This window comes from Salmo trutta, chromosome 39 (assembly GCF_901001165.1).
Source record: "Salmo trutta chromosome 39, fSalTru1.1, whole genome shotgun sequence".
NCBI lineage: Eukaryota > Metazoa > Chordata > Actinopteri > Salmoniformes > Salmonidae > Salmo > Salmo trutta.
In genome coordinates, this window is record NC_042995.1 from 4,157,685 (window position 1) to 4,173,585 (window position 15,901).

Sequence of the window (15,901 nt, forward strand, 5' to 3'; positions counted from 1 at the left end):
GGCAGGAGTTACACTAAGCACGCCACAGTGTTTACTTTCCTCTTTAAAACCTTTTCCCGCAGCTCAATGGGTTCCATTCATCATCAACCACAGCCTCTCATGAGATACTTTCAACATCACAGCATCCCAGCCCACTACGGCACCTTAGCAGGGCAGCACAGGGTCAGTGGAAGACTACCTTACAGCTTGTGTAGAACATCTATTGAGCGTGAAACCACATGCTTATGTTAGAATTCGAATGATACGCTGTTACTTATTTTTCTTGATACTCCCACTCATTAAAATCACTTGAGTTAAAGTAAACATTGGAGTGTTTTCATAATTAAATCAAACAAATACGGTTCCTTTATTGCTGTTTTGTGTTGATCTGTTTGGATTTATTACAGGCACGAAATGAGAGCAGGTCAGGAACAGGTTTCCTCTTGTCGTATGAAAAGGTCTCAATGGCCATTGGCTATGAAGTGTTAGAGTAGAAAGGAACCAGAGACTAAAGAGAATGGAACAAGTCCCTTGGCTGGCTCCCCAATCAGTGAAAGGAGCGCTGTTTGTTCAATGCGGAACAGCTTTTTAGCCACTTTTCCTTGAGCCCTTTCACCTGTGTGAGAGACAACAGAAGTAATCAAACATCATTTCTCACTGGTACAAGCTGTGACCTTCCACGTACAAAAACAACGACGACAAAGAGCCGAGTTAAATTGGTCTCAGGCGCCCCTCCAGAACACCTGATGGAAGTACCTCATCACGAGAGAGCCCAGAGGGATCCAACGAGAGAGCAGAGGGTAGACAGAACCTTCTCAGCAATAATGACACACGTAGTAGTCCAATGGGATATGGTTGTGTTACTGTGACTCTTTGGGATCCTCTTCTGTGCTGACTCTTAACTTATTTAAAGTGTTTCCCCACACCCAACAGTTTGCTTTATTTTAAGCAACCAAGTGACTATCATTTGTCCAATGCCCCACCCATAACATTGTGCCAGCTTCGATCCATGCCAACCTGCTCCTGGCATGCCAGCTCAAGTACTCTGGCTTCTATGTTAATCCATTGAACACCAGGACCTAGTCAGGCCCTTAGTGCTCCACCCTTCACATCCTGTCTATTTTGTTCTGTATAGTTATTCATTAATGAGCTTGCCATTCTCATGCAATAGAAACACAATATTTTTGGATCACTGTTTTTATAGCACATTGAATCCAAGCGACCAGATGTGTCTGAACAGTGTTCCAGATCCATACCCATATTTCACCCCTCCTAGCTGGCCTCAGATCCATACCCATATTTCACCGCTCCTAGCTGGCCTCAGACATTGTTTGCATTTGGACAAGTATTATAACAATAGACAACTGTTAGATTGTGGCTGGATAATATAAACCCCTTAGAGAATTTACTGTATGTATTAAAGTCTCTGCAGGTTGGACAATGTTCCATTGTTCCGAGGAGTTCAAGCAACTCAATTGCATTTCAATTTACCATCCGAACGACATCTGTTGACATCCGTTGTGCTTAAAGTCAAGCTCTTTCATCTGTGTATCTGTTCTGTTTCTGTTTACGCCTGATTTTAATAGTTTCAGCCCATCTCCCTAACACCAGAGACCTGGCTAGGTAGTGACACACCAGGCGTCAGCAGGACTCTTTCTTCCCAAACCCTTCTTTCACTGCCCAGGAAAATATTTCCCCCCTTCTGGTATATTCCTTTTTCCATGACAGAGAAATCAATGTGACAACTTTTTGTTTTTTAACCTTTCAGACGCTGAACCCAAGTATCTTGTTGCTGTCCAGCCAATCCCGAGCAACGACGTAAAGAAACAATGCACAGGTACCTGCGGCAGTCTGTCTACGCATCTAAAAGGTTAAATCAGGTCATGAAACCGTTTGCAAATATAGTGTATGACCCTTGACCTTTGTCCTCACAGGAAAGGTCAACCTGGAGAAGCCACTCCACCTGGTGATTGGCTCCGTCACCCCAACCTCTGTGCTGCTGTCCTGGGGAACCTTCCTGAAGACGCCCTACGAAGCAGGCAACATCATGAACGACTGTTTGGAAGACGGGTGAGTTATACCCTACCGCACCGCCAGCCAGGCATCTGGTTCCAGTTCCATGTTGCATGTTTCAGGCCAAAGCTTCCACAGAAACAGCCTCACTCAGCTCAAAATGGATGACAGGTGAATACAGTTACACACTGTTAAGGCATTCAGACTATCTGGCTTTCACAAAAGAGAAGGATCTAGTTGAAATCAGGTGCACACACTGAGATCTGAATACCAGGCTGTTATTGTTAGCTATGTATAAAGATGACATACTGTATGAAGGCTTGACTAGATTTAAACTCATACCGTGCATTCAATGTACTGTGCCGTCGAACCTTGGAGGATTTATGATGAATCACAGTTATGTAGAGAAACGTTGAGGAAGTGTGCCATTTATTTTCTATGGAAAATGAAGCATGGGAATGGACCGAGGTCTTTTCCAACGCAGGTGTGTGCAGGAGTTGACTGAGAATACATGGACTGTACTGCTGGGACACAAACACACTTTTCCATCACTCGATTTATGCTCCACCTTTAATACATTCTAGAATTTCCCCCACTCCGTAAGTTGGAGAAGTCGTTGGAAATCTCGACCTAAGTTCCAGCTGAGAGTTCCCACTTCTATCTGGTGGCTTATTAAAAGCTAATATCAGTTCCTTCTGTTTACTGCTTGGCTACTGCCGGCAGCGCTACACAGAAAGACAGTCCCTGAGGGCATGAAAAGGGATCGGTTGACACTGACGAGATGACCGGAGATACCGGAGCCAGAATTAGCAATAGCTAATGGAGGAAGCTTGTTTAACGTATTAGTCACTATGGTTCGTCAGACCACAGCCGTAGAGCTGGAATAGCCACCCATACTGTATGATGTGGAGCACGCCTGCTGTGCTTTGTTGGTCGACGAGAAAAGAAGGCAGAATTTTCCAAAGGTTAGAGTTTGCCATAAAGACGCACAGCTACTGTACAAGAATCAGCATGTTGTTTACTGTGCCTTGTTTGTCCCTGCCATGCAGACACTACACTGTCCGCTACAGGGAGAGGAACAGGAAGTGGATCTACCAGACCTGCCCCACCAGCGACACTGTGATTGACAACCTGAAGTCCAACACCCCATATGAGTTTGGGGTCCGCTCCAACAAAGACGAACGCAGCGGAATCTGGAGCAAGCCTGTCATTCACAAAACCAATATAGGCGCAGATTTGGGTAGGTTACTTTCTTTATGTAATAGTTATTAGTTACCTGTCCAAAACTGTAATCAGTAATGTAACTTTTGAATTACCTAAACTCAGTAACGTAATCTGATTACTTTCAGTTACTTTTGGATTACTTTCCCCTTAAGAAGCATTAGAAGAAGACAAAAAGGATCCATCAAACACATTTGTTGTGTCATCAAAGTGGTCTCTGACTTGTGGTCAGACTTGCTCAAGTGGAACAAATGTAAACTTACCGGCTTCTTTTCAATGCTGAATTGAATGTCATTGAGAAAACAGAAAGGTGTCATAATGTATTTATTTTTTGAGCAAACATCCTTTCCGAATTTAAAAGTAATCCAAGAAGTGGTCATCTAGTTTTTAAAACGTATCTGTAATCTGATTACAATATTTAAGCTGGTAATGTAACTGATTACATTGACAGTTTTTTTGGTAATCAGATTACATGTAATCAGTTACTTCCCAACCCTGCATGGGCGGTATGTACATCATACTTAGGAAAATGAAAATCAGAGAGTTCAGCTAGTACCTCCTCGTTTAGTTTTTGAAGAAGTCTGTAAGAAATCTTTGTGGCTCAAGAATAAAGAATAAAACATCCATATCATGTGAGCCATGTGCTTTATTGTTCCTACTTGCCAGACTTTCAAAAGATGACCTACCGACACTCTTCTTAGAATAGCAGTTGTTTACATCTTCTTCTCCATGTTTTGCAGACAAAAGCGTCCAGAAACCCTACAAGCACCGGACCCCTATTGTGAAGCCTATGGTATGTGTTGTGTTTGTTGGCCATACAGCATAAGAACCTATGACCCACAGGACTCTCAGTCTCTGCATTAAATTGATTCCACAGGCATACGTATTCTCACACTACAACTTTACCCTACCTCTCATTTTTTCTTCAAGAAAATCCTTTTCTATTTCCTGCTGTCACTGTGGAGGGAGAATATACAAAGGTGGTAAGAGAGGGTGAGAAGCAGAGCATAGCTGAGCTGTATAAGACCAGAGTAGATAAACTGCTGTCTGCTTCCCCTGTCTGACCGCAGCACCCAGCCTGAGAGACTCTTTAATGTGGGTTTAAGAGGGTCCCCCTCACAGCCCAGCTGTGACAGGCAGAACATCGCAAATCAACACATGACACGCTCACGCTGACATAGTCTTTCTGCCTACTCACAATCAATCAATCGTATTTATACTTTTTACATCAGCAGATGTCACAAAGTGCTATACAGAAACCCAGCCTAATCCTCTTTCCAATCTCTTTCATGGCAGCTATTTTGATTTTGTAGCTTATATGCACATGTGACTCTCATATGGCCCTTGACCGTGTGTGTGTGTTAGGCTAAGTCAGGTACCAGTAAGTGAAGTGTAGACAGCAGACCATAAATGTTTTCTGGTGAAATGGCTTTTCCAGGCAGAAGTCAGGATTGATGTATTTGCCGTTAAGGGAGGTTGAAGGGCACGTTAGGTACGCTAGAAGTCTCAAGGGAGACTCTCAGGGATGTAGCACTCAAGGGGAGACAGCCCAAAGCACAACGGTATTCTCACCATAAAACGAAAACATGGCTTTAGCACGGGCAGCGTATTAGCGTTGACATATGAACTGTGGCTGTGGATCTGGTGGCAATAAAAACGTCCACCAACTGTAGATTGTTTTTGTTTCTCAGAAACCACCCATGTCCCGTGCACCTTTCCCACCTCGTCCAGGTAAGCCATTTCAGTGTAATCACTTGGAACCAGAACTTTTATATTGCATCCAAATGAAACAACGAAGAACGCTACATGCCCATATGCATGTCCAGGCAACACCGTTACATAAGCTTTATTCCAATGTACAGGAATGTAGAGTATGTCATGATATTGTTCCAGGTGTGTAAGTCCAGACAGCTAAATGCTACTTACCCTTGTTACACCTGTTTTCTGAGGATATAGCTGCATATTACACTGTTTTAATATGGTATAACGCCTATGTAAAGTGTTGAGTTACAGCATCACTACTTTAGACATAGGGAGTATGTTGCTGCTACTTGAAATCCTGCCTATCTCCTCTTGATTCCCTTTCTCCCCCAGCTATTCACAATAAGACTCAGCCTAGACTCTCTCTGACCAAAAACGAAGGTTTCCCAGGAGCTCCCAAGACCTCTTTTGGTGATTACTCTCTCTCTCATTCTAAAGCACTTAACTTTTCAATTTTTTTTTTTATTGTTGCCAAAAACTACTATTTTCACTGTCTTTAAAGACCTTCTGTTGTCAAACACATTTCCTGCCCAACACCTTCGCTACATTTGCACTTCGTTCTTATTCACACTTTATGAAACGTGATATTATTTTCTACAGCACCACCAGAGAGCCACCTGGAAGCTAGACCTGACCCCCGCTCCAATGAGCCTCAATGGCCACAGTTCCCACTGGGTAAACAGAGACTGACATTTTGAATCATATCAAGCTTTATTCGCAGTCAGTCATCGCTTAGCTATGTCCACTACGCTGCTGCGAGGGGAGGGGTGGGCTGGGGTTGGGGGTGAGAACCGCAGCTGTTTGTTGTGATTGGCTGCATGCTGGCATGCCTTGAGTCCACTGAGAGGTAGAACGTCCCTGGATCGTGGAGATGGTAGTGACACAGGATGGTGCCGCCACAGAGTTGGAAGTATGGTGTAAGTTTCTGCCAGAGCAAATGCGAATGGCACGCATGACGGTGATTTTGTTTTGCTTAGACCTCAGGCGCTGTGAGAGGATTGGCTGCTTGTTTTGCTCAGTTTCCCTCCATACTCTATCAGTCCAACTCTGCACTTTACCTTTACCTCTCTCTCTCTCTTCCACTCTTTTTTTCTTTCACCCATAGCTCATCCATTGATCTATTCATCAATCCATTTTCTATTTTTCTGCTGTTTGTTCTTCCCATGTCTATCCCCACAACCTCTGTGACTCTCTCTCTCTACAGCAGTGTCCATCAAAATCCATTATTTCATATGTTTGTGTCCACACACCATGACGTCTTTCTTGACATCAGTCATCTCAATCATCTCTCTCCATGTTTCATCCCTGTCATCTCATTGGTTTACAGAGCTGTTGCACTTAAAGCCAGTGGCAATGCTGGGTTTAAACAGTCTGCATGACAACACTGCATGCAAAAAACGTGCTTGAATTTCCCATTAGGGAAAGGCAGCACAAAGTTGCTCTGTAACCCTTCTGTCCCTCTAAATACTCCTTCCAATTATATTTTCAAGACTTTCTGTGTGTATTTCAATGAGGTACAACTACATTATGTGACAAGGTTAAATCAACCTGAATCCACTATTTTAAAAAGATAAATAACTACAATCGTATACAGTCAATGAAAGGCATTCAGAGACATTCATCTCAGAGCCAAAGAGATGGATTTGAATGCCTGTCTATGAACTGTTAATATTGACAGCAACAATTGGGCATCAAAATGTTCCATAAGGTACGTCCTTATGTGACTCCATAGTTTCCAGTGCCCATAATCAAAGTATACCTCCCTCTTCTCTCTCACCCAGACAGAGGAAACAATATTAGAAATGCTTCTTCTCATCTCGTGGACCTCCCTCCTGCCCCCCCCCAACTCCTGCCCACCAAAACCCCCAGTACCTCCTCTGCCACCCCTGTCCTTAACAACCCATCTCCACACGGTGAAAAGCAACAGGGAAAGACCCAACCCAGGGGACCTACTAGCGCCACAGAGAAGCCACATAACCCTTCCTATGGTAATTTCCACCTTTCAACTCTCTTTTACCTTCCCCTTCTTTTGCAGTCTGTAATGTCATGTTAAGGGCATCAGAGTATACTCTGGTATCCCTCAAATATAAGTTATCTAAAGCCTAACTCTCTTCGAAGCAAACGCCTAGATGTTTACTGAAACCGAAAGACGTACTGGTATCTAAAGCTGTTAGGGACATTTTCACTTTTTATGAAGTGAGGCAGGAATCCTTTGCTTTCCTTTACCTCAATGTGTAGTCTTTGAGAGTGCTGCCCGAGTAACAGATAGAGCTTCCTTGCCTATCTTGAATTTCTCTACAAACCACTGTAACCCAACCCTCCAGAAACAGATAAAACCATTTTTTCCCCACACAGCTCTCAGCGAGTCACAGAAAGGAGCATCACTGCTAACCCCCGCCCTGGGCAGTGAGAAAGCCAATAATAACAACTTGGGTAACGATGGCCTCATTGTATGAATGCCCTCACTGTGTTTTGCCTCAGCTGGTCTATGTACACTCCGCTGTCTGTCTGCTGTCCACTGTGTCACCATCATCTCAGACCACAGCTTCTGTGTTGTTGTCCAGCTTTAATGCACACTCATTGGTCTACAGCTTCAGTGTTGTTGTCCAGCTTTAATGCACACTCATTGGTCCACAGCTTCAGTGTTGTTGTCCGGCTTTAATGCACTCATTGGTCCACAGGTCATGATCAGGAGTTGGACTGAATGCCCGTTATTGCACCATCCACCACATTATCAACCACATTACCTGCATTATCCATATCTGCATGGAATACACAATCTGACAGTCATGGTTACGCTGCACTGCTGAGCCCCAGCAGCATCTATGACTCTATTCCTCAAGATTGTGGAAGCTTTAGGATGGAAAATGCTTGAAGAATCCTATAGTAAATATTGTTTACGGCACTAAATGAATTAAAAGTACACACAATAAAACATGCAACACTTATAACAACAGGGCTAACATGAGTTAAGAGCTCATGTTAGGGAACTACAGTAGATGCCTTCAATCAAACTACACTATTGAATGCTGCAGATCATTTGAGAGATCATTGATTGAATCATCCTCACTAACCCCACTATTCCACTCCTTAGGGCCGTGTCTCCCAGCACACCTGAATGGCACAACATCATTGTCTTTAACATTGAGACTACACATTGTAACAGGTTCTACAATTGTTTTTGTGGTTTTCTAGGTCAAGGCAGCCAGAGAAATTTGAAACCCCTTGGCCCGGCCATCACACTGATAGCCAGGACCATGAAGTCTCCTGCTGCCACAAACCCTCTCTTTCCCTTCACTGATGGCTCAAGACAAGATCCCCCCTCTTCTTCCTCATCCTCCTCCTCATCCCTTCCTCACAGGGCTAATAACTCATCACAGACCTCCGGGACACCAGGGGGTAATGGAATCTCTCTCCCTCCCCTTTTCCTTCCTTCCTTCCTCTCCTTCCTACTCTTCCTGCTCCTCCTACTCTTCCTCCTACTACGTAATCTCCTTGTGGTTTTCTTGAAATCTCCTCTACCCCCACAAACCCTGTGTAACCAGTGTGCGTGCAGGACTTCCTCCAAACCAACCACAAATATTGTCATATCTGGGCAGAGATTGAGATTAGGCAAAGATTGCAGAGTTGGTTAAGCATCAAGTGCCTAATTTCAGCCTGCACAACATGTGGAGAGCGTGATCGGTCATGCTTCGACGTAGCTTGTCATCTTCGCGGTCAAGATTTGTCATGGCTGTCCAATCTATCCATCTCTCGACTCTCGCACCATCTGAAGAAGTCACTGCTACTTTTAGAAAGATCTGTCAGATACGGTCAGCATGTCGTAGATTCTGGTTGCAGCACAGGTCAGCCATGTTAAGACAGAGCTTTCCACTGTCTTTGGGGAAACACGTTGTTCACTTGAGGCTGAAGTGCTAACAGGACTCTCTGCTGGTCCATCACATACTGTATAATCCGCTACCTTTCCATACAAAATCACATCTGTTTTTGTCCTGTCTTTTTTTCTTCTTGTCAGGGGTGCGTACTGGCGGCAGAGAAGTCAGACGCAGGAGAGCAAAACTGTTTCCAACGGCTCAGGTTAATCATCAAAACCCACCGGATACAGAACAATGAAATAAATGGGTACATAACCCGACGCACACCAGAACATAACGTGCACAAGCACTGACAACAAACAATTACGGACAAGGACATTGGGGGGGGGGGCAGAGGGTTAAATACACAACATGTAATTGATGTAATTGGAACCAGGTGTGATGGAAGACAAGACAAAACCAATGAAAAGTGGATCGGCGATGGCTAGAAGGTCGGTGACCCCGAACGCCGCCCGAACAAGGAGAGGGACCGACTTCAGCGGAAGTCGTGACAGTACCTGACACCGGCCTCGGGGATGACCCGGAGGGCGAGGCGCAGGGCGATCCGGACGAAGACGGTGGAACTCCTGCAGCATAGAAGGGTCCAACACGTCCTCGACCTGAACCCAGCACCTTTCCTCCAGACCGTACCCCTCCCACTCCATGAGATACTGAAAGCCCCTCGCCCGACGCCTCGAATCCAGTATGGAGCGAACGGAGTACGCTGGGGCCCCCCCGATGTCCAGAGGGGGTGGAGGAACCTCCCGCACCTCAGACTCCTGGAGCGGGCCAGTCACCACGGGCCTGAGGAGAGACACATGGAACGAGGGGTTGATACTGTAATCGGGTGGAAGCTGTGACCTATAACAAGCCTCATTCACTCTCCTCAGGACTTAAAATGGCCCCACAAATCGCGGCCCCAGCTTCCGGCAGGGCAGGCGGAGGGGCAGGTTTCGGGTCGAGAGCCAGTCTCACTGCGGTGGCGATCTGCGTTCTTCTTTTGGTGCGTCACGGCCTGCTGAAGGGAGACACAGACGGTTTCCCATGTCTCCTTCGTGCGCCTGAACCAGTCGTCCACCGCAGGAACCTCGTTCTGACCCTGATGCCAAGGTGACAGAACCGGCTGGTACCCCAGTACGCACTGGAAGGGAGAGAGGTTAGTGGAGGAGTGGCGAAATGGCGGAGTGAGTTCTGTGCCATCTCGGCCCAGGGCACCTACGTCGCCCACTCCCCCAGCCGGTTCTGGCAATAGGACCGCAGAAACCTACCCACATCCGGGTTCACTCTCTCCACCTGCCCATTTCTCTCGGGGTGAAAACCTGAAGTAAGGCTGATCGAGACCCCCAGATGCTCCATGAATGCCTTCCAGACCCTAGACTTGAACTGGGGACCCCGATCAGACACTATATCCTCAGGCACCCCGTAGTGCCGGAAGACGTGTGTAAACAGGGCTTCCGAAGTCTGTAGGGCCGTAGGGAGACCGGGCAATGGAAGGAGACAACAGGACTTAGAGAATCGATCCACAACGACCAGGATCGCGGGGTTACCCTGTCAGAGTGGAAGATCAGTTTGAAAATCCACCGACAGGTGCGACCAAGGCCGCTGTGGAATGGGTAAGGGGTGTAACTTATCTCTGGGCAGGTGCCTAGGAGCCTTACACTGGGCGCACACCGAGCAGGAGGAAACATAAACCCTCACGTCCTTAGCCAAGGTAGGCCACCTGTACCTCCCGCTCAAACAGCGCACTGTCCGACCAATCCCAGGATGACCAGAGGAGGGTGACACGTGGGCCCAATAGATCAACCGGTCACAAACAGCAGATGGGACGTATAGACGCCCAGCGGGACACTGGATGGGAGCGGGCTCTGCACGTAACGCCTGCTCAATGTCCGTGTCCAGCTCCCACACTACCGGCGCCACCAGGCAAGAGTATGGAGTGGGATCCATGGGCCGTTCCTCTGTGTGATACAGCCGGGACAATACATCTGCCTTCACGTTCTGGGAGCCTGGTCTGTAGGACAGGGTAAACACAAAATGGGTGAAAACATGGCCCACCTTGCCTGGAGAGGGTTCAGTCCCCTCGCTGCCTGGATGTACTCCAGATTGCGGTGGTCAGTCCAGATGAGAAAAGGGTGTCTAGCCCCCTCAAGCCAGTGTCTCCACGCCTTCAAGGCCTTGACGACAGACAACAGCTCCCGGTCCACCAACTCCATAGTTTTGCTCCGCCGGCTGAGCTTCTTCGAGAAGAAGGCACAGGGGCGGAGTTTCGGTGGCGTACCCGAGCGCTGAGAGAGCACCGCTCCTATCCCAGCCTCGGACGCGTCCACCTCCACTATGAGTGCCAAAGAGGGATGCGGATGGGCCAGCACGGGAGCCGAGGTAAACAGAGCCCTCAGGTGACTAAAAGCCCTGTCCGCCTCAACCGACCACTGCAAACGCACCGGGCCCCCTTTCAGCAGTGAGGTAATGGGAGCCGCTACCTGACCAAAACCTCAGATAAACCTCCGGTAGTAGTTGGTAAACCCTAAGAACCGCTGCACCTCCTTTACCGTGGTGGGAGTCGGCCAATTACGCACAGCTGAAATGCGGTCACTCTCCATCTCCACACCTGCGGTGGAAATGCGATATCCTAGGAAGGACATGGATTGCTGGAAAAACAAGCATTTCTCAGCCTTGACATACAGGTCATGCTCCAACAGGCGACCAAGCACCCTGCGCACCAGGGACATATGCTCAGCGCGTGTAGCGGAGTATGTCAGAATGTCATCAATTTACACCACTACACCCTGCCCATGCAGGTCCTGGAAAATCTCGTCTACAAAGGCTTGGAAGACTGATGGCGCATTCATCAACCCGTACGGCATGACGAGATACTCATAGTGCCCTGAGGGGGTACTGAAAGCTGTCTTCCACTCGTCTCCCTCTCGTATACGCACCAGGTTGTAAACTCTCCTGAGATATAGTTTGGTGAAGAAGCGCGCCCCGTGCATTGACTCAATCGCTGTGGCTATGAGTGGTAGCGGGTAACTATACCTCACAGTGATCTGATTCAGACCCCGATAGTCAATACACGGGCGTGGACCTCCCTCCTTCTTCTTCACAAAAAAGAAACTCGAGGAGGCGGGTGAAGTGGAGGACCGAATGTACCCCTGACACAGGGATTCGGAGACATATGTTTCCATCGCCTCCGTCTCCACCTGTCAGAGGGGATACATGTGACTCTTGGGAAGTGCAGTGTTTACCAGGAGATTTATCGCACAATTGCCGCGTCGATGGGGTGGTAATTGAGTCGCCTTTTTAAAGAAGGTGAGAGCCAAATCGGCATATTCAGGGGGAATGCGCATGGTGGAGACCTGGTCTGGCCTCTCCACCATAGTAGCACCAACAGAAACCCCTAAACACCACCCCGAGCACTCCCGCGACCACCCCGTGAGAGCCCTCTGTGGCCAAGAAACAGTGGGGCCATGACAAACTAACCAGGGTAGGCCTAGCACCACGGGAAACGCAGGAGAGTCAATAAGGTAGGGACTAATTCTCTCCTTGTGCCCCCCCCGCGTCACCATGCCCAGAGGAGTGGTGGCCTCCCTGATCAAACCTGACCCTAATGGTCGACTATCTAAGGCGTGAACGGGGAAGGGCTCAGCCACAGGAACAATGGGGATCCCTAAATTATTGGCGAACGCTCTATCTATAAAGTTGCCAGCTGCCCCTGACTCGACGAGCGCCTTATGCTGGGAATGCGGGGAAAACTCAGAAAAGGTAGCATAGACAAATATATGAGCAACAGAGGACTCTGGGTGAGAATGGTGCCGGCTCACCTGGGGTGACGCCAGAGCGCCCTGCCTGTTACCTCGATCCCCAGAGGAACCAACCCGGCACCGACCGGCAGTGTGACCTCTGCGGTCACAGATGGTGCACGAGCTGGAACCCCCTCCGGTCTCCCTGCGCACCGCCCCTCCCAGCTCCATAGGTATCGGAGAGGGGATGTGGGGGGATGGAACCACCAGACCCCGATCTGAACGTCCGCGGGTAGACAGCAGGTTGTCCAGCTGGATGGACAGGTCCACCAGCTGGTCAAATGTAAGGGTGGTGTCTCTGCAGGCCAACTCCCGACGGATGTCCTCGCGCAGACTGCAGCGGTAATGGTCGATCAGGGCCCTGTAGTTCCATCCCGCGCCGGCAGCCAGGGTTCTAAACTCCACGGTGAACTCCTGGGCGCTCCTCGTCTCCTGCCTCAGATGGAAGAGGCGCTCCAACGCTGCATCTCCCTCTCTCCATACGGCATTGGCCCACTCCAGGGCTTTCCTGGTGAGGCATGAGACGATGGGCGGACACCCTCTCACGACCCGATGGAGCCGCGTGGATGGTGGCCAGGTATAGGTCCAGTTGGAGAAGGAACCCCTGGCAGCCTTCCCATCATATTTTTGGGGCAGGGAGAGACGAATCCCACTGGAACCAGAATGAAGAGGGGCGCTCAGTGGAGACCCCGGTTGTGCTGGTGGAGGCGCTGGAAGAACTCCCTGTTTCTCCCAGCGGTCCATTGTCTGGACAACGCGGTCCATGGCGGTGCCAAGATGTTGGAGCATTGCTGCGTGCTCCCGGTCGCGCTCCTCCACCCCTAATACCGGGGTACCTGCTCCTGCTGACTCCATCGTAGTGGTCTGTAATTCTGTCAGGGGTGCGTACTGGCGGCAGAGAAGTCAGACGCAGGAGAGCAAAACTGTGTTTCCAAAGGCTCAGTTTAATCATCAAAACCCACCGGATACAGAACAATGGAATAAATGTGTACATAACCCGACGCACACCAGAACATAACGTGCACAAGCACTGACAACAAACAATTACGGACAAGGACATGGGGCGGAACAGAGGGTTAAATACACAACATGTAATTGGAACCAGGTGTGATGGAAGACAAAACAAAACCAATGGAAAATGAAAAGTGGATCGGCGATGGCTAGAAGGTCGGTGACGTCGACCGCCGAACGTCGCCCGAACAAGGAGAGGGACCGACTTCAGGGGAAGTCGATATTTATTTTCCTGCTCACAAGGCCAGTTGGGAGATTCATCTCAAATCAGTTTTTTTCCTGAAGAATTATGTCTGAGCTAAGAATACTAGCCAATCCAGTGTTGTTGTGCAGCTTTAATGCACACTCATTGGTCCACAGCTTCAATGTTGTCCAGCTTTAATGCACACTCATTGGTCCACAACTTCAGTGTTGTTGTCCAGCTTTAATGCACACTCATTAGTCCACAGCTTCAATGTTGTTGTCCAGCTTTAATGCACACTCATTGGTCCACAGCTTCAATGTTGTTGTCCAGCTTTATTGCACACTCATTGGTCCACAGGTCATGATCAGGAGTTATTGCACCATCCACCACATTATCAACCACATTACCTGCATTATCCATATCTGCATGGAATACACAATCTGACAGTCATGGTTACGCTGCACTGCTGAGCCCCAGCAGCATCTATGACTCTAGATTGTGGAAGCTTTAGGATGAAAAATGCTTGAAGAATCCTATAGTAAATATTGTTTACGTCACTAAATGAATTAAAAGTACACACAATAAAACATGCAACACTTATAACAACAGGGCTAACATGAGTTAAGAGCTCATGTTAGGGAACTACAGTAGATGCCTTCAATCAAACTACACTATTGAATGCTGCAGATCATTTGAGAGATCATTGACTGAATCATCCTCACTAACCCCACTATTCCACTCCTTAGGGCCGTGTCTCCCAGCACACCTGAATGGCACAACAGCATTGTCTTTAACAGACATTGAAACTACACATTGTAACAGGTTCTACACTTGTTTTTGTGGTTTTCTAGGTCAAGGCAGCCAGAGAAATTTGAAACCCCATGGCCCGGCCATCACACTGATAGGCAGGACCATGAAGTCTCCTGCTGCCAGAAACCCTCTCTTTCCCTTCACTGATGGCTCAAGACAAGATACCTCATCCTCCTCCTCTTCCTCATCCCTTCTTCGTAGGGCTAATAACTCATCACAGACCTCCAGGACACCAGGGGGTAATGGAATCTCTCTCTCCCCCTTTTCTCTTTCTCTTCCTCCTACTATGTCATCTCCTTGTGGTTTTCTGGAAATCCCCTCTACCCCCACAAACCCTGTGTAACCAGTGTGCAGGACTTCCTCCAAACCAACCACAAATGTTGTCATATCTGGGCAGAGATTGAGATCAGGCAAAGATTTCAGAGTTGGTTTGGCATCAAGTGCCTAATTTCACTCTGCACAACATGGGAGAGCGTGATCGCGGTCAAGATTTGTCATGGCTGTCCAATCTATCCATCTCTTGACTCTCGCACCATCTGAAGAAATAACTGCTACTTTTAGAAAGATCTGTCAGATACGGTCAGCATGTCGTAGATTCTGGTTGCAGCACAGGTCAGCCATGTTAAGACAGAGCTTTCCACTGTCTTTGGGGAAACATGTTGTTCACTTAGGACTGATGCACTGACAGGACTCTCCGCTGGTCCATCACCTCCTTACAAGGCCTGTTGGGAGATTCATCTTTAATCAGTTTTTTTTCCTGAAGAATTAAGTCTGAGCTAACAATACTAGCTGCTTTTTCCATAACAGTCACTCTTCTTCTCCACAGCCAATGGTAAGCATCACAAAGGAACCGGCCTTCCCAAACCAGTCGTTTGGAACAGACTGAGAATGGGTAAAAAGAGCTGATATTTCTCCTCTGTGTCTCTCATCCATTAACCCATACAGTTTGTTGGCGTTGTGGCGGCGTCATCAACCAATGTCGGTGTCCTTCACCCATTCATTTTGTTTGTCAATAATGTGTCTGTCTCTCCATCCATCCGTCTGTTCATCAGCCCGTCAGTCTGTCTATCCATGCGTTGCCATCTGTCCAGGGGTCTTTGTGTTCTTGGTTTTAATACAAGCTTCTGCAGATTCAATGCTGTTGCAGGCTTCAAAAGCTTATGACAACGAGTAATCAAAGGGGTATTAAGTAATCACTGCTCTTTTTAGGGAGGTAAGCCTGTGTTAGTACCCATTTGTGGTGGTGGGGAAACTCAGTTCATGTTTTCCAA

The 15,901-nt window shown here is 47.8% G+C and overlaps 1 protein-coding gene across 20 annotated transcripts in view; it reads left to right on the forward strand.

Annotated features, from left to right (window-relative positions):
• LOC115179155 (target of Nesh-SH3) overlaps positions 1-15,901 on the forward strand; it is a 35,699-nt gene that overhangs the window by 10,390 nt on the left and 9,408 nt on the right. For 2 of the 20 annotated variants that reach the window (XM_029740464.1, XM_029740467.1), the window contains exons 3-14: positions 1,748-1,816; positions 1,914-2,049; positions 3,042-3,232; positions 3,954-4,006; positions 4,905-4,944; positions 5,308-5,385; positions 5,575-5,649; positions 6,756-6,962; positions 7,330-7,407; positions 8,170-8,373; positions 14,672-14,869; positions 15,457-15,522. In XM_029740464.1, coding sequence (XP_029596324.1) covers positions 1,748-1,816; positions 1,914-2,049; positions 3,042-3,232; positions 3,954-4,006; positions 4,905-4,944; positions 5,308-5,385; positions 5,575-5,649; positions 6,756-6,962; positions 7,330-7,407; positions 8,170-8,373; positions 14,672-14,869; positions 15,457-15,522 — 1,395 coding nt within the window. The remainder of the gene's footprint in view (positions 1-1,747; positions 1,817-1,913; positions 2,050-3,041; positions 3,233-3,953; positions 4,007-4,904; positions 4,945-5,307; positions 5,386-5,574; positions 5,650-6,755; positions 6,963-7,329; positions 7,408-8,169; positions 8,374-14,671; positions 14,870-15,456; positions 15,523-15,901) is intronic. The other 18 variants (XM_029740475.1, XM_029740479.1, XM_029740480.1 and 15 more) reach the window with 15 other exon arrangements.